General features: G+C 41.2%; 1 protein-coding gene across 1 annotated transcript; it reads right to left on the reverse strand.

Moving 5' to 3' along the window:
• Positions 1–16,420: 16,420 nt before the first annotated feature.
• LOC130868747 (pregnancy-specific glycoprotein 22-like) lies at positions 16,421–24,198 on the reverse strand. Its single transcript, XM_057760824.1, has 5 exons — positions 24,138–24,198; positions 22,538–22,897; positions 19,411–19,770; positions 17,728–18,087; positions 16,421–16,698 (listed from the first exon to the last, which is right to left on the reverse strand). The coding sequence occupies exons 1-5, from the start codon at positions 24,196–24,198 to the stop codon at positions 16,421–16,423; spliced, it is 1,419 nt and encodes a 472-aa protein (XP_057616807.1).
• Between the last annotated feature and the right edge of the window lie 633 nt (positions 24,199–24,831).

Consider the following 24,831-nt stretch of genomic DNA (forward strand, 5'->3'; position numbering starts at 1 on the left):
AGCTGCTGTAGCTATCCTACTATCTAACAAAACAGACTTTAAAATCAATCAGAAGGGATGGAGACAGACACTTCATACTCATCACAGGAAATTTATCAAGATGAAGTCTTAATATGGAGCAAATACAAGGGCACCCTCATGTAAAAAAGAAACATTACTAAAGCTTAAATTACACATTATATACCACATACTAATAGTGGGAGACTTCAACACACCACTTTCACCACTGGCGGTCTGCCAGGCAGAAACTTAACAGTCAAATAAGGAAACTAACGGGTGTTATGATTCAAATGAACTTATCAGGCATCTATAGAACATTCCATTTAAACAAAAAAAGAAGAATATACCTTCTTCTCAGCACCTCATGGAGCTTTTTTTGAAAATGGACCACATACTCAGTAACAAAACAAACCTCAACTGATACAAAAAAAATAGAATAACCCCATGTATTTTATCAGATTACCTTGGCTTAAAGTTAGAATTCAACAGTAACACTAACTTAAGAAAGCCCACAATCACATGGAAATTGAATAGTGCTCATATGAATCACCACTGGGTCAAGGAAGAAATAAAGAAAGAAATTAAATTCTTCCTAAAATTCAACAACACCACACATACACACACACAGACACACACACACAACATACCCATACCTATGGGACACATAGAAAGCAGTGTTAAGAGAAAAGTTAATAGTACTAAAGGGCCTACATAAAGAAGCTGGAAAAATCCCACACTGGCAAGTTAAAAGAAAATCTGAAAGCTCTAGAACAAAAAAAGCAAACTCACCCAGGAGGATTGGATGACAGGAAATAATCAAATTAAGAACTGAAATCAACAAAAGAGAACCAAAGGACACAATACAAAGAATCAATGAACAAAGAGTTGGTTTTTTGAGAAAGTCAGCAAGATAGAAAAATCTTTATCCACACTAACCAAAAGGCAGAGAGAGAATATCCAAATTAACAAAATCAGAAATGAAAGGAGGAACATAACAACAGACACAGGAAATCCAGAGAATCATCAATCACCAAATTGGAAAACTTAAAGGAAAGGGACAATTTTCTGGATAAATGACACTTACCAAAATTAAATCAAGAACAGGTAAGCAAATTAAAAAGATCTATAACAACTAAGGAAATTGAAATATTCATCAAAAGTCTCCCAAACAAAAAAAGTCCAAGACAAGATGGTTTCAGCATAGAATTGTACAATTTATTTTAAAAAGAACTAATATCAATACTCCTCAAATTCTTCCACACAATAAAAACAGAAGGAACATTGCTACAGTTACCCTGATTCCCAAACCCCACAAAGACATTACTAAGAAAGAGAATTACGGATCAATTTCATTCATGAACATTAATGCAAAAATACTCAGTAAAATACTACAAGCCAAATCCAAGAACACATCAGAAAATCATCCACTATTATCAAGTAGGATTCATCCCAGAGACACAGCAATGATTCAACAGGAAGGAGTGAAAGACAAGATCTCCGAAGTACACAGAAATAACAAATATAATTTGAACTTATATCAATATACAAAACCTATACCAATGTAAATTATCCATAAATACTAGCTCATAAGTATTCACTCTATTACCCACTTTTATTATCTTTTTTTTTTTAAATTTCTGAACCTACATAGTTTTCACCCCAACCCTCTACCTTATACACGCAATAATCAACAACCCCTAAATGGTGTTCCCAACCCTGAGGACAAACTTTTCTGGGTGAAGGGACATCGTCTTCTAGAATAGCTTCCCACTGTCATAGGGGCAATGTGCTCTTTATGGAATCCTGAAAAAGTAACGAGATGGTTAAGTTTCAAGATTACTGTCTAGTATAGTTGCAAACAATTTCTGAGCAGTTGATAGGTTTTTTTTTTCCAAAGTTCTTATTTGGAGTTCTGAACAGAACATCATGAGAAAGTGCACCATTTTAGCAGCTGGTGCCCAAAATAAGCATCACAATGTCATCTCAACCAGGTGGAGTTGTTGCTGTGGGGCCCCATCTCTGTTAGGTTTCTGTCTAATTGACCTGTCCATTGGTGAGAGAGGAGTGTTGAAATCTCCTACTATTAGTGTGTGTGGTTTGATGACTGCCTTGAGTTTTAGTAATGTTTCTTTTACATAAGTGGGTGCTTTTCAGTTGTATTTGATTCTATTGTGAGTCTCTGGGTTCCCCTGCCTCCCATTTCTGGCCATCCAAGCAGTGTTAGACTTGGGCTCCCTCTTGTGGCATGGGTCTCAAATTGGCCCAGTCATTGACTGGCCACTCCCACAAGTTCTGTACCACTGTTTTGCACCAACACATTTTGCAGGCAGGGCAGATTATAGGTTGAAGGTTCTGTGGTTGGATGGAGACTTGCCTGAGTATAGAAGATGACCAAATTGTGCGCTGTAGCCACCATTACTAGGAGACTTCATTAGGGTCACTCTCACAGATCACAGGAGTTTCCACTGCACTGGGTTTCTACGTTGCTCCCAAATGCCGCCCCCAGTTCCACTCATATCTCCCAATACTCTCTCACTCTGCTCCACCCATCTCTGCCTGATCCCACCTGTTCCCATCCCTGTCTATCCTCAGTCCACCTACAATATATATTCTAATTCCCCTTCCGAGGGGATACATTCTGCCTTGAGCCCTTCTTTTGACTTAACCTCTCTAGGTCTGTGATTTATAGCTCAGTTATCCTTTATTTAACAGCTAATGTCCACTTATAAGTAAGTGCATACCATGTTTGTCTTTCTGGGTCTAGGTTACCTCACTCATGATGAGCTTTTCTAGTTCTTTATACTTGTCTGAAAATTTCACAATGTCATTGTTTTTAACAGCAGAGCAATACTCCATTGTGCAAAGGTACCATATTTACTTTGTCCATTCTTCAATTGAGGGACATTTAGCTTTTTTCCAGTTTCTGTATATTATGAATAAATCTGCAATGAACAGAGTTGAACAAGTTTTTCTATGGTAGGATGGGGCATCATTTGGGTATATTCTCAAGAGTGATATAGCTGGGTTTTGAAATAGATGTATTCAAAGTTTCTGAGGAACCATCACATTGATACCCAAAGTTGTTCTACATGTTTGTAATGGAGGAGTGTGATGGGGGAGGATCTTCTGTTTTGTGTTAATTTCATTGGTTAATTAATAAAGAAAGTGCTTGGCCCTCTGATAGGGTAGAATTTAGATAGGAGGAGTAAACAGAACAGAATGCTGGGAGAAAGAAGCCAACTCAGGCAGTCGCCATGATTCTCTCACTCCAGACAGACACAGGTTAAGATCTTTCCTGGTAAGCCAGTTCGTGGTGCTACACAGAATATTAGAAATGGGTTAGATCAATATGTAAGAGCTAGCCAATAAGAGGTTAAAACTAATGGGCCAAGCAGTGTTTGAAAGAATACAGTTTCCATGTAATTATTTCGGGGCATAAACCATGAGGGCGGCTGGGTGCTGGTAACGCAGCCCCGCGGCTCTTATTACAACAGAGTGGCACCCAACGTGATGGACTAAATCCACTTAAAAACCTGAGAGGGCTTTAAAAAAAAGGGAGAGAGAGTTTAACACAGCTTTTTGCTGTTTGTGGGTTGTGTGCTGCAGAGAGAAATTGTCCTGACTCAGCAGCAGGAAAAAACTGGCTGTTTTAAAATGCTGGCTTTCTGGGCTGTGCCACCATTGTGATCTCTGTCTGGCTCCTGTGGGAGACAAGAGTTTTTGAATGGAGCATTTGGAGTAAAGTGCTACGGCTTGCTTGATGGCAATGTGGACTGCTGTGTGCCTGGAACTGTGAGTGGCTCAGGGACACCAAATGGCTCTGAGGCAGGAGAGGCTCAGCTCTGCCATACTGAACTGTGCTGGTCTCAGACAGGAACTACCGTAATTACCATAACAATAGCACAGTTAAGGTTTAGACTGGGCAGGACACAGATGGTACCATATTACCTGTACATGGTGCAACTTAAGTTTTTAAGAACTGCTTAACATTTTAAGAAATGCTCCTGGATAGTAAAAAAAAATTACAGATTCACAATAGGACAGATTCAGACATAAAAGATCACTAAATGAGTCACAGTGTTGGATGAATGTACGTAGGCTTGGGAGAAAGAAGAAAAAGAATATAAAGAATAAAGTTAATGCCCTTAATAAAAAGGTAAAGTCTTTAAAGAGACAGAGTACAGATAGTTATAGATTAAGAGAAATAAAGAAAAGTAAGCCACGTAAAAATGGAAAATTCACAGAAGGTCTGGATTATGTATTTTATTGTGTTTTCTTTAAAATTTTTGACTGTGAAGGAGCTAAATACAGAGAGACATTTCATTGTGTGGGCTGCCAAGCTAAATCAGAATGGATATCATAAGGGTATGACTTCAGAATTTGGGTCTAAGGATATGATGCTTTGGAGAGGGTCTTCTTTTGTTTTCACAGAGGATGAGACCTTGTGGATTGCTTCTATCCTAATATGGTAGAATAGACCATGCCCTCCTGAAAGGTTGCTGTGAACACCCTCAAAAAATTACTTCGCTCAACTGCCAACTGAGATGAAACTAACACACAGGTTACACCATAAAAGACCTAAATAACAGCGCCCCCATTCAGCAGAAAGTGGTTTGGAGAAAAAAAACTGCACCCATGTTTCCAAATATGGTTTATAAATGTTCTTTTACGTTTAAAGGGGGATATGATATAGATATGAATAATTTGCATAGGTATAAATTTTGCCTTATTGATAGGAATTTAAGGTCAATTTTGTTATATGAATATGTATTTCTGATCTTGATTAAGGTATTGTGATTGTGTAGTTCATTTAAAAATGTAATGTATAATTAGGAAATACAGGTTGCTAATGAATAATTATCGATAATATTGATAATAGTAAAGCTTGTAGTCATGTTAGTTAGATTTTCTAGATATATAGAGATATATTTCAGTTGGATAGGCATTCTTCATATCTTTTAAAGGCTACAGAATATGGCATTTTAAATGTTTTAATAACTTAGGGCTTTTCATGGCAATGAGACACGTCTGCTCCTGGCAGCACCAATCTACTTCAAGAGGAAGATGGGCATCGAAGAGGCTCCTTATGGAGTTTGATAGCCGTTTGGGCAAGAAACTGCTCTTGCCTGGACTGATGCATTAACTGGACACAAAGAACCCACAGAGAGAGGACTGCTGAACTTGCCTAAAGGTGAGATGGTCTTTCGGGGTTCCTGACTCATGAAAGAGTCTATGAGACATTCTGCAGGACACAGCAGAAAGTGACTGAACTGTCTTTGTAATTTCCTGTTTCATGGAAATGTCTGCTGGATACTATGGGCCTGTAGGCCGAAGATGGATGCCCCAACGGTACAGAGGAACTTTGGGTGACTATCCAGGCAGCGAGATGTCTCTGTCATTTCTAGAGTTTTGGAAGTTTTCTTATTTCTTGTTTACTTAGGTAGTATTATATCCTTTTGGAGTCTTTGATGGAGTTGAAGAATGGTTAGTTATAGTTATAGTTTTCCTTAGTTATGATAAAAGATAAAATAGATATAAATACTGTAACTGTAATTCTTGCTTGATAACTGTTTTGTTATATGTAATCTTACTATGTTAAAGTGAAAGCCTTTCTTTTTTGTTTAAACAGAAAAAGGGGAAATGATGGGGGAGAGTCTTCTGTTTTGTGTTAATTTCATTGGTTAATTAATAAAGAAACTGCTTGGCCCTCTGATAGGGTAGAATTTAGATAGGCGGAGTAAACAGAACAGAATGCTGGGAGAAAGAAGCCAACTCAGGCAGTCACCATGATTCTCCCACTCCAGACAGACACAGGTTAAGATCTTTCCTGGTAAGCCAGCTCATGGTGCTATACAGAATATTAGAAATGGGTTAGATCAATATGTAAGAGCTAGCCAATAAGAGGTTAAAACTAATGGGCCAAGCAGTGTTTAAAAGAATACAGTTTCCATGTAGTTATTTCGGGTAAAGCTAGCCGGGTGGTGGAGGGAAGCAGCCCCACTTCTTGACTCACTACAGAGTGTCGGGACACAGCCCCGCTGCTCCAATTACAACAGGAGTGTCTCCCTTGCTCAATAGCCATGGCAGCATGAGCATGGCAGGAGATTTTTTAGATTTATTTAGGAATGATCTTTTACTGAGGTACCCATTTTTCCTATGTTGTCTTCCATGAGTGAGAATCTCTCTTCCTTCTATTGTATTCTGTTGGTGAAGCATGCCTCTGTGGTTCCTGTTACTAAAATTTTCATTTCCAGATTTCCTTCAGTTTTGTTTTCTTTGTTGATTCTATTTCTACTCCCACATCTTAAATGGCTTTATTAATTTTCTTCAACTATTTGTGGTTTTTATTTCTTTAAAGACCTCTGATTTTTATTTTATTTAAAAGAAGAAAGCCATTATTTTTCATTTTCTATACCAATCTCAGTTCCCACTCTTTCCCCTTATCCAATTCCCTCCATTTTCCCCCACCTTCTCCCCCCACATTCACTCCTCAGAGAGGGTAAGGCACATTGCTCTCTCCCTACTATATATGGGATTTGAAAAGCCAGTACAAGCAGTAGGGATAAATCCTGATGTCACTGCCTGTGGTGCCACAGTCTTCTCCAGCCATACAATAGTCACCCCCAAGCAGAGGGCCTAATTTGGTCCTCTGCTGGTTCCTTCCCTGTCTGGCTGGAATTGATGAGCTCCCACTAGCTCAGGAAAAATGTTTCAGTGGGTATCTCCATCATGGTCTTGATCTCTTTGCTCATATTCTCACTCCTCCTACTCTTTGACTAAACTTTGGGAGCTCAGCCCAGTGCTCTGCTGTGGATCTCTGCCTCTGCTTCCATCGGTTGCTGGAAGAAGATTCTATAATAACATTTCTGATATTCATCATTCTGACTACAGGGCAAGGCCAGTACAGGCACCCTCTCCTCTCTTGTTTAGGGTCTTAGCTGGAGTCCGTCTTTGTGGATTTCTGGGAATTTCTCTAGTGACAGGTTTTTTGCTAGCACCATAATGGCTCTCTAAATCAGGGCATCTCTTTCATTGCTCCCTATCTCTGTCCTTCCCCCATTTCAACACTTCTGCTCTCTCAAGTTCTCCCCTCAATCTCCCCTTCTCATCTCCTCCTCCCCCTCCACACTCCCTTCTCCCCACAACTCCATTCTCCCATTTTTCTCAGGATATCTTGTCTATTTCCACTTCTCAGGGGGATTTAATGTTTCTCCCAGGGTTCTCCTTATTACTTAGGTTCTCTAGGGTCATATACTGTAGGCTCATTATCTTTTGCTTTACAACTATTATCCACTTATGAGTGAGTGCTTACCATGCTTATCTTTCTGGGTCTGGGTTACTTCATTCAGTATTTTTTTCTACTTCCATCCATTCACATGCAAATTTCAAAATATCATTGTTTTGTTTTGTTATTTTACCACTGAGTAGTACTCCATTGTGTAAATGTGTCACATTTTCTTTATCCATTCTTTGGTTGAGGGGCATCGAGGTTGTTTCCAGGTTTTGACTATGACAAATAATACTGCTATGAACATAGTTGAACAAATGTCCTTGTAGTATGATTGAGCATTCTTTGGGCATATGTCCAAGAGTGGTATTGCTGGATCCTGAGGTAGGTTGATTCCCAATTTTCTGAGAAACTGCTATACTGATTACCATAGTGGTTGTACAAGTTTGGATTCCCACCAGCAATGGAGGAAAGTTCCCCATACTCTGCATTCTCTCCAGCACAAGCTATCATTGTTGGCTTTGATCTTAGCCATTCTGACTGGTATAAGATGGCATCTCAGAGTCATTTTAATTTGCATTTTCCTAAAGTCTAAGGATATTGAACTTTTTCTTAAATGTCTTTTGACAATTTTAGATTCTTCTATTAAGAATTCTCTGCTTAGATCTGTACCCCATTTTTTTATTTATTTTATTTTACTGAACTGTACATTTTTCTCTGCTCCCCTCCCTGCCTCTCCCCTACCCTTCAACCCTCTCCCATGTTCCACTCACTCCCAATTTATTCAGGATATCTTGTCTTTTTCTACTTCCCATGTAGATAGATCCGTGTATGTCTCTCTCAGGGTCCTCATTTTTGTGTAGGTTCTCTGGGATTGTGATTTGTAGGCTGGTTTTCTTTGCATTTTGTCTAAAAACTACTTATGAGTGAAAAAAATATGGTTTTTGTCTTCTGGGTCTGGGTTACCTCACTCAATATGATGTTTTCTAGCTCCATCCATTTGCCTGAAAAATTCAAGATGTTGTTATTTTTTTCTGCTGTGTAGTACTCCATTGTGTAAATGTACCACATTTTCCTTATCCATGGTTGAGGGACATTTAGGTTGTTTCCAGGTTCTGGCTATGACAAACAGTGCTGATGTGAACATAGTTGAGCACATGTCCTTGTGGCACTATTGAGCTTCCTTTGGATATATACCCAAAAGTGGTATTACTGGATCTTGAGGAGGGTTGATTACTAATTTTTCTGAGAAATCGCCACACTGACATCCAAAGGGGCTGTACCAGCTTGCATTCCCACCAACAATGCAAAAGTGTTCCCTTTTCCCCACAACCTCTCCAGCATAGGTCATCGGTGTTTTTGATCTTGGCCATTCTTACAGGTGTAAGATGGAATCTCAGTATTATTTTGATTTGCATTTCTCTGATGACTAAGGATGTTGAGCATTTTTCTTAAGTATCTTTCAGCCATTTTAGATTCCTTTGTTGAGAGTTCTCTGTTTAGGTCTGTACTCCATTTTTTTTATTGGATTATGTGTTCTTTTGATGACCAATTTCTTGAGTTCTTTGTATATTTTGGAGATCAGACCTCTGTCTGGTGTGGGGTTAGTGAAGATCTTTTTCCATTCTGTAGGCTATTGTTTTGTCTTGTTGACTGTGTCCTTTGCTTTACAGAAGCTTTTCCATTTCAGGAGGTCACATTTATTAATTGTTTTTCTCAGTGTCTGTGCTGCTGGAGTTATATTTAGGAAGTGGTCTCCTATGCCAATGCACTCAAATGTGTTTCCCACTTTCTCTTCTATAAGGTTCAGTGTGGCTGGCTTTATGTTGAGGTCTTTGATCTATTTGGACTTGAGTTTTGTGCATGGTGATAGATATGGATCTATTTTTATTCTTCTACCTGTTGTTGCTATCTAGTTATGCCAGTACCATTTGTTAAATGCTTTATTTTTTTTCATTTGATGTCTTTTGCTTCTTTGTCAAAAATAAGCAGTTTGAAGGTGTGTGGGTTGATATCTGGGTTTTAGATTCAGTTCCATGGGTCCACCTGTTTGTTTTTAAGCCAATACCAAGCTGTTTTCAGTACTTTAGTCTGTAGTAGAGTTTGAAGTGAGATGTCCTCAATTTTTTAAATTTGATTATTTTGTATTTTAATGTCAATTTCTTGAGTTTTTTTTTTATATATTTTCAAGTTCAGTTCTCTGTCTGATATGGGGTTGGTGAAGATTTTTTTTTGATTCAATAGGCTACCTTTTTGTCTTATTGACTGTATCGTTTGCTTTTCAGAAGCTTCTCAGTTTCTGGAGGTCCCATTTATTTATTGTTTTTCTCAGTGTCTGTGCTACTTGTGTTATATTTAGGAAGTGGTCTCCTGTGCCAATGCATTGAAAGCTACATCCCAATTTTCTCCTACCAGGTTCAGTGTGGTTGATTTCATACCGATGTCTTTAATCCATTTAAACTTAAATTTGTGAATAGAGACAGATATGTGTCTATTTGCTTTCTGCTACATATTGACATTTAGTTTTTCCAGCCCCATTTGTTGAAGATGCTTTCTTTTTTCGATTGTTTGATTTTAGATTATTTGTCAAAAATTTGGTGTCCGTAGGTGTGTGGATTTATATACAGGTCTTTGATTTCATTCCATTTGTCAACCTGTCTGTTTTTATGGTAATACCAAGCTTTTCTTTACTGTAGCACCATAATAAAGCATGATGTCAGGGATGGTCATGCCTCTAGAAATTACTTTATTGTACAGAATTGTTTGGGCCATCCTGGGATTTTTGTTTTACTATATGAAGTTGAGTATTATTCTTTCTACATCTGTGAAGAATTGTGCTGGGATTTGGTGGGGATTGCATTGAATCTGTAGATTGCTTTTTGCAGGATTGCCATTTTTACTATGTTGATCATACCTATCCAAGAGCATTGGAGATCTTTCCATTTTCTGGTATCTTTTTGATTTTTTTCTTCAGAGACTTAAATAAAGTTCTTGTCAAACAGATCTTTCACTTCTTTGTTTAGTGCAACCCCAAGATATTTTGTTATGTGTGGCTATTGTGAAGGGTGATTGATGCTTCTCTGATTTCTTTCTCAGCATCTTTATCATTTGTGTATAGGAGGGTTATGGACTTTTTAAAGTTGATCCTATATTCTGCCACAATGCTGAAGGTATTTATTAGCAGTAGGATTTCTCTGGTAGAGTTTTGGGGATCATTTACGTATACTATCATATCATCTGCAAATAGTTAAAGTTTAACTCTTTCCTTTCTAATTTAAATCCCCTTGATCCCCTCTTGTTGTCTTATTGCTATAGCCAGAACTTCAAGAACTATGTTGAATAGATATGGAGAGTATATAGCCTTGTCTTGTTTCTAATTTTAGTGAAATCTCTTTGAGTTTCTTTCCATTTAATTTGATGTTGGCTGTTGGCTTGCTATATATTGCTTTTATTATGTTTAGATATGTTCCTTATATCCCTGATGTCTCCAAGATCTTTATCATGAAGAGGTATTGGAATTCGTCTAAATGAGGTGATCATGTGGTCTTTTTCTTTCAGTTTATTTATATGATGGATTACATTGATAGATTTTCTTATGTTGAACCACCCCTGCATCTCAGGGATGAAGCTTACTTGGTCATGGTAGATGATTTTTTGATGTGTTTTTGGATTTGGTTTGCCAGTATTTTATTGAGTATTTCTACATCAATGTTCATGAGTGAAATTTGTCTGTAATTCTCTTTCTTGGTTGGTATCAAGACTTTGTGTGGTGGTATTGTATCAGGGTAACTATAGCTTCATAATGTTCTTTCTGTTTCTAAAATGTGGAACAATTTGAGGAGTATAGGTATTAGCTCTTCTTTGGAGTTCTGGTAGATTTCTACACTGAAAACGACTAGCTCTGGGCTTTTTGGTTGAGAGCATTCTGATAACTGCTTCTATATCCTTGTAGATCATAGGTCTACTTAAATTGTTCACCTGTTCCTAGTTTAATTTTGGTGTGTGGTACCTATCCAGAAAATTTTCCATTTCTTTTACATTTTCCAATTTTCTGGAGTACAGTTTTTGCAGTATGACCTAATGATACTCTCAATTTCCTCAGTGTGTGTTGTTATGCCCTCCTTTCATTTCTGATTTTGTTCATTTGGATGTTCTCTCTTTGCCTTTTGATTATTTTGGATAAGGATTTTTCTATTTTACTGATTTTCTCAAAGAACCAGCTCTTTGTTTTGTTGATTCTTTGTATTGTTTTCATTGTTTCTATTTTACTGATTTCGGCCCTCAATTTTATAATTTCCTGTCATCTACTCCTTCTGGGTGCATCTGCTTTTTGTTCTAGAACTTTCAGGTGTGCTGTTAAGTCTACTTTCTTTATGTAGGCACTTAGTACTATAAGGCCCATGGGTCCACCCCCTGCTCCAGGGTTTCATCTTGAGGACAGTTTCTGGTCAGCCAGCTAAAACATCCTGTTTGTTTCTGTGCTCGCTCTGCCTCTTCTAGTGATTAGCTGTAGTGCATATCTCACTCCATCTTAGGTGTGGCAATTTCCAACCTGCCTGGGGGAAATTCCTTGTGCAGGAGCTAGGTATATAAAGTTTTCCCTAAGTTTGAATAAATAGTATTTGGCTTATCTCCTTTCAAATGACCCAGGTCTCTTGTGTGTTCTTTCAACCTCCAGACCCTTGCCTGGCTCACGTACAGTACAGTGGTGCACAAATTGTACCGAGAGGGTGACATAGACACAGGTGTTACAATTGGAGACATGGCTGGGATATCAAGAATTACAGTTGGAGGTCCATCAGTGAGATCAGGAAGTAGGAGACCCCTGAGAGATCACCCTCAGAAGGCTGGCCAGCAGGTAAGAAATTGATTGGTGAGGGTGAATTGATAATGGATGCAAGTAATTCTGTTCCAGTATTGACAGCCCATTAATGGACCAATTGTTAGTTCTTTTAAAGAAGCAAGGCAAGGGAGGCACCGGTATTAAAACTAGACAGCACAAGAGTTCTTTTTTTATTATTTATTTATTAAAAATTTCCACCTCCTCCCATTTCCCTCTCACTCCCCCCACTCCCTCTCCCTCTCCAGTCCTAAGAGAAGTCAGGGTGGCCTGCCCTGTGGGAAGTCCAAGGCCCTCCTCCCTCCATCCAAGTCTAGGAAGGTGTGCATCCAAACAGACTAGGCTTCCAAAAAGCCAGTACATGCAGTAGAATCAAATCCCAGTGCCATTATCATTGGCTTCTCAGTCTGTCCTCATTGTCAGCCACATTCAGAGAGTCTGGTCTGATCACATGCTCATTCAGTCCCAGCCCAGCTAGCCTTGGTGAGCTCCCATTAGATCAATCCCACCATCTCCATGGGTGGACACACCTCTCACGGTCCTGACTTCCTTGCTCATGTTCTCCCTCCTTCTGCTCTTCATCTGGACCTTGGGAGCTCAGTCCAGTGTTCCAATGTGGGTCTCTGTCTCTATCTCCATCCATCGCCAGATGAAGGTTCTATGGTGATATGCAAGATATTCATCAGTGTGGCTATAGGATAGGGCCATTTCAGGCATCCTCTTCTGCCCAAGGACCTAGCTGGGGACATCTCCTTGAACACCTGGGAACCCCTCTAGAGCCAAGTCTCTTGCCAACTCTAAAATGGCTCCCGTAATTAAGATATCTTCTTCACTGCTCCCATATCCACCCTTCCTCCATTTCAACCATCCCATTTCCTCAAACTCTCCCCAATCCTCCCCTTTTCTCTTCTTTCTCCCCATCTCTCCTCCTCCTCACCCCACCCCCACCCCATGATCCCAACTTTTGCCCAGCGATTTTGTCTACTTCCAATATCTAGGAGGATAAATATATGCTTTTCTTTGGGCTCACCTTCTTATTTAGCTTCTCTAGCATCACAAATTATAGGCTCAATATCCTTTGTTTATGGCTAGAATCCACTTATGAGTGAGTACATACCATATTCATCTTTTTGGGTCTGGGTTATCTCACTCAGTAAAGTGTTTTCTATTTCCATCCATTTGCATGCAAAATTCAAGATGTCACTGTATTTTACCACTGAGTAGAACTCTAAAGGGTATATTGCCACACCTTCTTTATTCATTCTTCTATTGAGGGTCACCTAGGTTGTTTCCAGGTTCTGGCTATTACAAGTAGTGCTGCTATGACCATAGTTGAACAAATGCTTTTGTAGTCTGAATGTGACTGACAATGAGGTCTGACTAAGAAGCCAATGATAATGGCACTGGGTTTTGATTCTACTGCATGTGCTGGCTTTTTGGGTGCCTAGTCTGTTTGGATGCACACCTTCCTAGACCTGGATGGAAGGGGGAGGGCCTTGGACTTCCCACAGGGGAGGCCACGCTGACTTCTCTTAGGAATGGAGAGGGAGGATGAGGGTGGAGGGGAGGGAAATGGGAGAAGGGGAGGAGGTGGAAATTTTTAATAAATAAATTTAAAAAAATCTGATCTTTGAGTAAACACTTTTTCATTGATTCACGAAACATAGAACACCTGACAATGATGGAACAGTACTTGTGTGTGAGGTCAACCACTGACTTATCCAACTTGAAGCCCATGCCATGAGAGGGAGCCTACACCTAACACTGCAGAACCCAGAGGCTGGACAGCCCAGAAATTCAGGATAGAAGCAAACATGACTGGAAAAACTTTCAATGAAATGATTAGTAATGTTGTTCTCTTACACTAGTAGGTTGGTGCCCAGCCTAATTGTCATAAGAAAGGCATCATCTAGCAATTCATGGGAGAAGATGCAGAAACACAAAGCCAAACAATTGGAAGCTTCATGGGAACCCCACAGAGAAAGAGAGGATGAATTATGGGTACTAGTAGGATCGAAGACACCATGAAAACATGGAACACAGGGCTAATAGAGGATCACAGAGACTAAAGTGATAATCACAGACCCTGTATGGGTCTGAGCTAGATTTTCTGCATATGAGTTATGGTAGTGTATCTGGGTATTATTGCGGAACTCCTAACACTGGGAGTGAGGGAGTTCTCCTATTATTTTACTTGCCCTAGGGACCTTTGTCTTCTACTGGGTTGCCTCATCCAGCCCTGTTATGAGTGATTGTAGCAAGTCTAATATAACTTGTGATACCATGTGTGGTTAATATCCCTGGGAGGTCTGATCATATTGAAGGCAAAGAGAAGAGTGGATTTGAATTTGAGGGATAGGGGATGTGGGGGGCTAGGGAGGAGTGGAGGGAAGGAAGACTGTAGTTGGAATGTAATATATGAGAGGAGAATATAAAAGGAAAATGAATAAGATCTCTTGAGTAAACTGGGAGCATGAAAATCATGGGAGAGGGTAGAAGGTGGGGGAAGGAAGAGAGGGGAGTGGATAAAAATATATAGTTAAATAAAAGGAATAAAATCACTCATGTGCAAGTTCCTACTGTGAATGCCACTCTCAGGATGAAAACAGCATGATCTGCCCTTACATGAAGGAATTTACGTCTGTACACAAAACAAACTGTGGATCAAAACTCTTTTGAAACCAGCTTTGTCCACAGTGAAACATGGGCAGACCCTTCTCATTTCACTTTTCCTCACTTCACATGAATGACTGGTGTGCAGGCTCTCTGTGGCCAGCAAAGTCCAGCTCTACTGACTCCTTGTAAAAGTTTACGTCAGTTGTCTCAGTAAAAGACTTAGAAAATTTCTAGTCTAAGAAGTAACTGAATGAGCTCACTCATGTACTGTTTGAATCACGGTTTTTTATTCTTTTCTTTTCTTGTGCTGCAAAGTTTCCACCTCGTATACACACACAAGCAAAGGCAATTCTCTGAGCTTGAATTTCTCATGGTCAGAAAGAAGATGAGAGTTTGTCCCAAGTAACACTGTCAGTGTCTTTGTTGCCCCAGGGAGGCGTGGCTAAAAGGATACCAGGGCAGAACTAAGAGGCAAAAAGACTGATTTAGGAGGTTTTAAATTCTAAGAAGAGAAAAGGAGAGTTGGTGCATGATATTACACTCCTAGGTTAAAATCTAGTATTGCTAAACTGAGGTGAAGGTATGTGTAGGAAATTAATATATTTTAAGCATTAGAGCGGGGGGTCAGCTGACATTAGCACTTTCCCAAGTTGACTGTGGGAGAATTTAAGGCACTAAGTCTCAAATGAGCTTGAACATCCCTTTATCTTCGAAGGTTCCAAGTGTGATCTATTTAATAGACTCCTTTTCTGACTGTATGTCCTGCCAAATGGGTGATAATAGCACAGAGGTAGTTTCTAATGTATCTCAGAGAATGGAGTAAAGGTATGGCTACAGGAACCAAGGTTTCTGGCTACAAGACTAGATTCTCTCACTGGAGGTCTCATGAGGTAGAGAAAGTCACCCAACAAACAAACAAACAAAAAAAAAAACAAGGCAGTCTTTTCACTGTCCACTGTCCTTGTAGAACAAATAGATTCAGTTATAAAGTATGTCCAGTATATATTCTATATATCAGAACTATATAGCTAAATAAAAAGTCATCTACCTGATCACTCACCGATATATGTGCCCATAAGACTGAGATGTAATCATGAGATTATATATACACATCACATAAGATTATACACTACAGTGTAAGTATTGGGGAGATGCCAAGCTACTTCAGCAAAAATGAGCAACAGCTTTCGGAGTCGATGATCCTGCAGAAATTGTCTGGTCAGGATTAACCTCCATCATATGTTCATTCCTCTGGTGGGTTAACATCTGAAGAACTAGTTGTCACCTGCTATAACACTCATAGCCCCTGACAGCAGGCAGCATTGGACTTAGGTAAATCAGTGAATTAGTTAAACATTGAATATATTTGACCATATAAGAGGATTTTTTTTCTCTATGCAAACACTCCATTTTTGTAGCAGACTCAAAGCATCCAAAAGTTTGGCAGCTCCTGGAATTATTTTCCATGAATTCTGATGACTGGCTATATTTAATCCGCAACCTAAACTATTAACTCCTTTCCATTTATTTTACCATAGTGTCTTTATTTCCTTTGGAGACAGACTCAAATTAAATCTTGGCCTGCCCTTGTACCATATGTATCCCAGAATTATAGATATGAGTCTCCATACTGAGTATACCTGAGTGATAACTGATCAATTTCACTTTTCTCTGATTAGTAAGTCATTGATTAAAAAAATACCCCCACTCTGCTGTAGGAGGAGAGAAAAGGTTACTCATTTATCCTGAAACAAGATTGGAAGACTGGTCTTTGAACTGACTCGGTTAGAGACCTCACACCTATACTCTCCAAAATTCTCCACCTGTACAGGATATATTCTGAGTCCACACTTTGTTGGAGACAGAGTCATCCTCTCTGTGAGCTGAAGACTCTGGTTATTGAAGATCCAGCGGATGGAGATATCAGTGTCAGGTGAAACACAGGTGAAGATCACAGATCTCTGTGATGAGACTTTGCCATTAGTGATTTGCACGAAGGGTTGTTCAACAAACTCTGTAAAGAAAGAGAGGAGGATACCAAATGACAGGAGTCCAGAGAGTTAAATGATCCCTTCTTTGGTTCATACTTAATAAAACTTCCAGGGGGCAGATCTTGAAGCTGTAACTATAGACAAATCTTGTGCTTTGGATTTGCCACCCAGGGACTCTGTGACCCTGATTCATACACTGTTTCTTGTGACTCAGTTTCCTTGTAATATTACACACAGTGCATGATCATTGCTGGGTACACAAGAAAAGCTTAGTTATGAGCAATGGTCTGTCTTTGGGATGGGAGCGGCTCACATTAGCAGCATCTGTTACTATTTACCTGCAGAAGAAAATGCCCTAGACTGGACCCATGAAAGGAAGGAAGAATCTGGAGTAGCTGCCTCTACTGTTTCTTCCCTTGGTGCCTTGACTTTCTTCCTGTGAAGTCTCATAAACCCATCAGAACAGTAGGCTAGTGGCTCAGGCACCTGTCCACTGAGTCTCAGGAGAAGGAGATATAGAGATGACTTATATAACTGCAGCTGTCATAGCAGTACACAGCTGGTTCTAAACTCCTAGGGATTTGGAAAATCAGTAAAGCTTTGTTCCCTGTCAGCTCTAACAGGAAATCAGAACAGACAGTGACAAATATCTCCCAAGTATAACCTAAAGTGCCGCCAGGGGAAGTGTTGGAGTCAGGGCTCCTGTTGCTCTCCGTGAGGACCCCATGGCTTCCTCATCCATTGTCTACTTGACTTGCACAGTCTGTCTTAAAGCTATGTGTATGGTGACAGCCTCAAGAATCTGCACTGAGGCTGCCATCCTTGTGCTGAGTTATCCAGCATACATTCTCCTCTGTGCAAAGAAAGACAGGTAAGAGATTCTGACCTATTGCTGTTTGTCCACCCGCTGTGTGCCCTGCAGTAAGTGCCCACACCCTATGGTGGGAATGCATTGCAGTAGGGAAGAGAGCAGGCACAGCCCAGTTCTGACAGTTCAGTGTATGCAGTAAGATAAGTCCCACACAGCAGCTGAAGGCCACAGAGTCACTTACTGTTCACATGGAATTGCACATAAGCTTTTTCAGTTTTGAAGTCACTTTTCAAAATTTCTAGTGTGTACATTCCTGCATCTTTCTCAGCGATGTCCTGGAGCAGCAGGGATCCGTTGGGGTACACAGTCTCTCTTCTGCTGTACTGATTCCCCCAGGTGGTGGTATTCAGGACTCTGCTGCATTTGACAATTTCAAAATATGGGACTCTATATATTGCCCTGTACCAGGTAAAGGCCTGTAGATCTTCTGGAAGATTGTGAACTTGGAGAAGAACACTTTCCCCTTCATCAGCATACAGAGGCACTGGTTGGATCATGAGCTGGGAAGAGGTGAGAGGGTTACAGCATGGAGAAAGGGAGCCTGGAAGGGGAAAGAGAAAAAGCTGTCACGTGGGGATCACTGTACATGGGGAAAAGATGATGACCTCCATCTTGAGCAGATGGGTTTGCCGCTCACTCTACCTAGAACTGTGGCTGTGTCTATGTTACTTAATGGAGGTCAGCAACATGACCTCCTCCCTTCCATGTATGTTCCCAACAGTGTCATTTCCTCATTATGAAGGTCAGCAACATGACTTCCTCCCTTCCATGTATGTTCCCAACAGTGTCATTTCCTCATTATGAAGGTCAGCAACATGACGTCCTCCCTTCCATGTATGTTCTCAACTGTGTCATTTCCTCATCAGGAAATTCTCCCTCTCCCCTCGGGTGTCGTCATAGCCATTCCCTAACTGCTCCAGTCAGACACTGCTCACTCATGCACAATGAGGTTTGAGATGATGTCTCCCTTGAACTCAGCATGACTGGGGTTTTCACATTATAGGGTTTTTCAGTTTCCATTGTGGCTCCACTCAACCCCCGACATCACACTATACATGCCCTTGTTTCCCTGCCTGCCAGCCCCCAGGACTGGGTCTGGGTGGGATCTGGGAGCCATCTGATCTTCAGGGAAAACTCTGGTCTTTAAAAAGGTGTGGGTACCAGACTGGCTGGTTTTATGTCAACTTGACACAAATGAGAGTCACTTGAAAGACAAGGCCTCAGTTGAAAATGCCACCACCAGATCTACCTGTGGGCAAGGCTATAGTACATTTTCTAAATATGGACTTGATATGAAAGGGTTGAGACCACTGTAGGCAATTCCGTCCCTGGGCAAGTCATCCTAGGTGATATAAGAGTGCAGTTTGAGCAAGCCACAGGGAGGAAGCCAGTAGGAAGCACTCCTCCATATTATCTCTACAGTTCCTGGATTTCATTTATAACACTCTCAACATGGAGCTAATATATGCCCCATTTTGACATGGATGACCTAAAAATCATTGTTTCCTATCAGTTTTGACAGGAAATAAGAGTAGAGTACTGGAAAAATACTCCCTTCGGTCACTTTAGCCCAGCCTTGGAAAGAAGGCAGGCTCAGGCTTTCCCCATTTAGAAACCCAAGAGACTGAGATGACGCTAACATTTTAGGATGAGTTATTTTACATCAAGGTCTTCCTTGATACAGGAGGAGTGAGGAGATGGAAGCTGATCTATGGCCATTTGTTTCTATCATGTTTGTCCTGTACTAAGTGCACAAACCTTCACCTGCAGACACAGTGCAGAAAGAAAGGAGGCTAGGCCAGTCACGACAGTCCTGTACATCTAAACCCCACCTAGCACTGAAGAATCACAGAGAATCACTTACTGTTCACGTGGAGTTGTACATGTGCTTCTTCACTTTTCAGATCTGTACTCATAATTCGTAGGGTGTACAATCCAGCATCATTCTGAGTGACATTGTGAAGCATCAGGGATCCATCACTGTGCAATGTCTCTCTACCACTGTATGCAGGCCCCACCACACTTGAATTCATGTCTGTTGTGATTCGGGCAATCTCATGGTCCCTGAACACAGACATTCCTTTGAACCAGGCAAAGCCTTGAAGACTCTCTGGGAGATTGTGAATCAGTAGATGAACACTTCCCCCTTCAACAGCAATAGGTGGCACAGATTCAATAGTGGGCTGGGCAGAGGTAGCATGGCGCCCACAGTTCCAAAGGAAATCTAAAAGGGAAGAGGGAGATCCAACTAAAGTGGAACTTTTGTGCTTGACTAAGATGAGGCCCTGTGTCATGAGCATCTGTGTCCATCGCTGAGCCTGTGTTTGTGGGGGAGTGTTTCCTGTCCTGCTTGCTGCAGGTCTGCACACGACCTTCATGCTCTCAGTGTCCACACCTGTCATTTCCACTATATGGCTCTCTCTCTCTCTTCATTTGTCAACAATGTCTTGACTTCCTGTCTGCCATCAGACCGCTACTCACATTTACAGTGGATGACGTTGGGTAGGTGCCTGCCCAAACTCTTCCCCTACATAAGCTGTGTCTTTACTCTCTGACTTTGTTGCTGTGTTTCACTTGGGGTTGCAGCCAACACTTAAATTTACCTGCTAGCTTTCTTTATTTCAAGTCCATCATCAACTGGGGCACCATAAGAACCATGCGTTATCTTATACATTAAAAAGAAAATGCTGCCTAGAAAAACTCAAATACGTGTGGAGACTGAATGAATGAATTGATATCCCAGAACCCTGTATGCTCATGGATTTATTTAAGAAACTCAAACGTTTATGAATACAGTATTGGATCATTCCCTTTGCTTTGATTCTTTCCACTTATTTACATATTATACTTGTGTTTGAGTAGTGAGTGTAAGGCCTATACTAGTGTGGGTGGGTGGGCCAGGACACAGTATTTAAGTGGAAGTAAGAGGACTTATGTTCATTGCTCTCAGCTTCTCAGACTATAAAGCAAATGCCCATATCCATTGGGCCATGTTAGTGATACACATCAGCTTGATTTTTTTATTTGACCATCAAACTGAGAACAGCAGTCTTCAGAATATTGTATTCGTGTTTACTAACTTTTTGGAAGAATATTTTCTCCTCCACCCTTACTGTTTAATACTCATTGAGAGCATCCTAATGCTGAGCCTCTCTCCAAACTCTGTATCTTCTCCCCTACAAACACTGAGACTCCTCACGTGTATTTGTGCCACCCAGGAGCCTCTAGACAGCATGCCAGTCCTCTCCTCTCACACACTTTCTCCTCATCTGTGGGCAGAAGCCCCTGAGATGTGGTACAATCTATGCAGCGGAGTACAAAGTGGGCCTCCATTGTTTGGTTCGGCTGATCTGTCATCAGTATAGTGTCCAGGATAGCTCCCAAGCTATGCTGCCCTTTCCCCATCTGCACTAAGTCTCTTCCCCAGAGTCCCATTGCCTGTGGGTGGGTCTGTGATCAAAACACTGCTCTGTCTCTCCACTTCCCTTGCTACACCATGTTCCTTTCCCATTCCATCTTTCTGGTTCTGACCCCTAGAACACAGAGTGAAAGTCAAGGGTAATAATCATCCTTGAGGTAATAGCAGCTGACCCTGGAACTGTACTCTGCTATGTCCTGGCTGAAGTTTTTCAGCACCAAAATGGAAAAGTCTATACAATTATGTGAAAAAGAAACCAAAACTGGGCACCCAGTCTGTCCTGTGTCTTTGTGCTCTAGTAACAAGGAATTTGTTCCCAGCCAGAAAAAAAAAAAAAAAAAACTTTTTTCATTGGAGTCACCTTCACACTGGGTTGTGATTGGGGTCAAGGGCCCAGGATGTGTCAGGAGTCTCACATCTCAGAAAAAGGTTGTGAGGTTCTTCATCTGTGCAAGATTTTCAAGACCATGCTCCCACTTCCTCTGTTTGTTGAACTGTGCAATGGGTATGCCAGTGTGCTCCGTGGTCTTTCTGTGCTGCCTTGGATCTCTATTTAGTTGACTCCCCTTGGATATTGTATATTTCCCAAAGGAAACACATAAAGTGAGAAACAGAACGTGTTCTCATGGCAGTGTAGCAAACACATTAAGCAGCTGGTAGATCTGAGAATTCTGTGACCCTGATTTCCGGGTCTTTAAAAACAGGAGAGGAGCCAGGCTACTAGATAAGTTCCAGGTTTTGGAAAATACTTTTCTGCCAATTCATTGTGTGTCCTGATAACATCCCTGGTGATCTCCAGGGGAACTACAGTTCATGTCTGGGAAGCAGTCATATCAGCACATTCTGTAGCCTTTTGCTTCAGGAGAGAATTCCCTGAGCTGGGCACAGAGGACGAACACTTGTCAGGACAAACTATTTCCTGGGTTCCTCTCTTTGGGGACCATGACCTTCATATAAAATCTTATAAGCCCAACAGGACAGTTGGTAAACAGCCTGGAGACCTGATGAGCTAAACTCCTCTCTCTGAAGGAGGTGGCCAAGGTACGTAGCCCAACCATGGCTCTCAGAACAGTGCCCTCTTTAGCTCCACACATCACAACACTTTGACTACTAGGGAGCACTGTCCCTGTCATCAGAAAGCCAAAATTCAACATTTATAAAAATCTTCTCATGGATACCTAGAGTTGAGTCTGAGACAGAGGTGTGCAGGCAGAGCATGCTGGGCTCCCATCTCTGTGAGGACCACATGTTTTCCTCAACCAAGGACAATATTAATTCCCTCAGGGTCTTTTGCAAGAAAACATTCCTGGTTAGAATCCCTAGAGTCTAGACAGAGGCTGATATCCTTGTCTGACTTCCCCACCATGCATCCACCTCTGTGCAAAGTGAAGTCAAATGAAGGATTCTAATCTATTGCCATTATTCTATACCATGCATACCTGTGCCCTGAACTAAATGCTCAGACTCCAACAGGGGCACAATGCATTTGGACAGTAGGCACAGACCTCTCTCCTGTGTGTACCCAGTGAAATGAACCTCACCCAGTTCATAGAGTTCACAACGAATCACTTACCGTGAACATGGATGTATGTGAATGTTGTTGATATGATGTTTAAATACTTATCATAGCTTCGTAGGGTATAGAATCCTGTGTCTTTCTGGGTAACATTTTTAATCAGCAGGGATCCGTTGTAATATATTGTCTCTCTACCACTGTGCAAAGGCCCAGATGCACTTAAATTGATGTGCCGTCCATATATTGCAATCACAGCTTTCATATTTGTTAGCCCTTTGAACCAGACTAAGGTTACAGTCTTCTCCGGCAGATTGTCGACAAGAAAAAGAGTGTTATCTCCTTCGGCCATCAGGGGTGGCACTGATTCAATGGTCACAGAGGCAGTGATGGACAGGTGCCAGAGGGCTAAAAGGGAGGCTAGAGAGGAATTAAGAAAAACCACCAGTATTAAACTCATCTTCTGGTGTGATTAGGGGTGTGCCCACCCTCCTCTGCAGATATGAGCAACATGACTTCCACTGACAAAATCTGAGAGTGTTATTAACTCTCTTAGGAATTCTATGCTCACATGTCTGCCTGGATCCCCCTCAGCAGCTCACATCCCTCCTCACATAGAGTATTTGGTATGAGGAACAATGGCTCTCTGAACTCTTCCTTTGGAGACTCCTCACTTTCTGATTTTCTTTTTCTATCTTCCCATTGTCATTCTAGTCAATCCATGGCTTTACCTTCTGGATATACTGACATCAGGTCCTCAAGAACCAGAGATTTTTGTTTGTTTTTTGTTTTAGTTTTTGGTTATGGTAATGGTTTTAGTTATGGTTTTTTGAGACAGGTACTCTCTGTCCTATAACTTGCTCTGTAGACAACATTGGCCTTGAACTCAGAGTTCACCTGCCTCTGTTTCCCAAGTGCTGGGATTATAAAGTATGGATTTGTAAGGGCAGGATTAATCTGACCTTCTTGACTGGTTCAGCTCCTAAAAAAGACTCGGGCACAAGTGGAGAAAGGAAAGAAAGAAGGAAGAAGGAATGTGTCTCCATGGATTTCTCTTCACAGTTCTGAGGTTTGGAGCTTAAGACAATAATTGCATTCAAGTGTGAAATAAATGATTATAGATTTCTTGTGTAGATATATGTGGGTATTTGTGTAGGCTAGTGTCTCCTTGGGAACATATGAAGATGTATGCAATGAATCTGTGTGTAGGCACATAGGTCAGGGTGTGCATGTGTTGGCACATGCCACAATACCTATGGAGAGGGCAGAGTAGAGCCTGCAGGAGTCTGTTCTCTTCATCCACTGTGTGGGAGATTAGGATCAGGTTGTCATATCTTCACACACTGAGACATTTCGCTAGTCATCCCTGTTTGATTTTGTTTGGAGGGTTATGCTGTCGTGATTGGGAACAGCTGTCCTCAGAACATTGCAGTCCATGTAATTCGCTGTGTAGATGGAGTGTTTGAGACTTTTCTCTAACCACCATCATCTCCATTCTCTGAGAGTTTAGGTTTCTGAGTCTATATTCCTCCCTGTGACTTCTGCCCCATAACTGCAAACAGAAACCTTGAGTCTCATCTTGGGCTCCTGTCCTCTTTAGGAGACTCCAGCCAGCTTCTGAGACCCCCTCCCCACAAAGTCAGAGAGTGGATACTCTTACCTGTGATCAAAAACCCCTGCCAGGGCGTACACCCTTTGTTGAGAAGCACAGAGGACTCCATCAATCTTCCCACTTGGTGACCTGCCTCTGAGGAGACCAGCCTCAGCTCCAGCACAGAACTCAGGCTCTGCTGTTCTTCCTTCTAGGCTGAGATTCTTCTCAGACAAGAGCACTTCCTAGAAATCAATGGGTTATGAGAGTGGGGATTGAGTTCAAGGCACTTCTTAATCCCTTCCATTCTCAGTGTTGTCTTGCGACCCTCTCAGCTTGCTTTTATATTTCTCTACCAAGCAACATTTGTTTAGCAGCAGTGCTGATAAACATCCCTGTGCCCTCAGGAACAATGACTCATCCCAGGGCTGACACCTGCTGTGTCCTTGCCTTGGGTCTGTCAGCACCAAAGAGGGAGCCTCCATCCTGCCTATGTGTCCATGTGATACAGAGACCAAGCTGAGCACCCAGCCTACCCTGTGTTCTCAATGCTCTGGGAATACGGTATTTACTTAATTTCTGCAAGAAGGTGACAGAGATGTCTCTGAGGGCTGGAAAGAGGCAGGCTGAGTGATGACTAGGGATGAAGATCAATCCTTTATCACTGATGTCACCAGTCAAATTAATGATCCAAGAAAGAGACCCAGGAGCAGTTGTTTGAGGAGTTCCATGTGTTCAGTGTTGGGAAAAAGGTGACCCGTAT

The sequence above is a fragment of the Chionomys nivalis genome, chromosome 2, assembly GCF_950005125.1.
Source record: "Chionomys nivalis chromosome 2, mChiNiv1.1, whole genome shotgun sequence".
NCBI lineage: Eukaryota > Metazoa > Chordata > Mammalia > Rodentia > Cricetidae > Chionomys > Chionomys nivalis.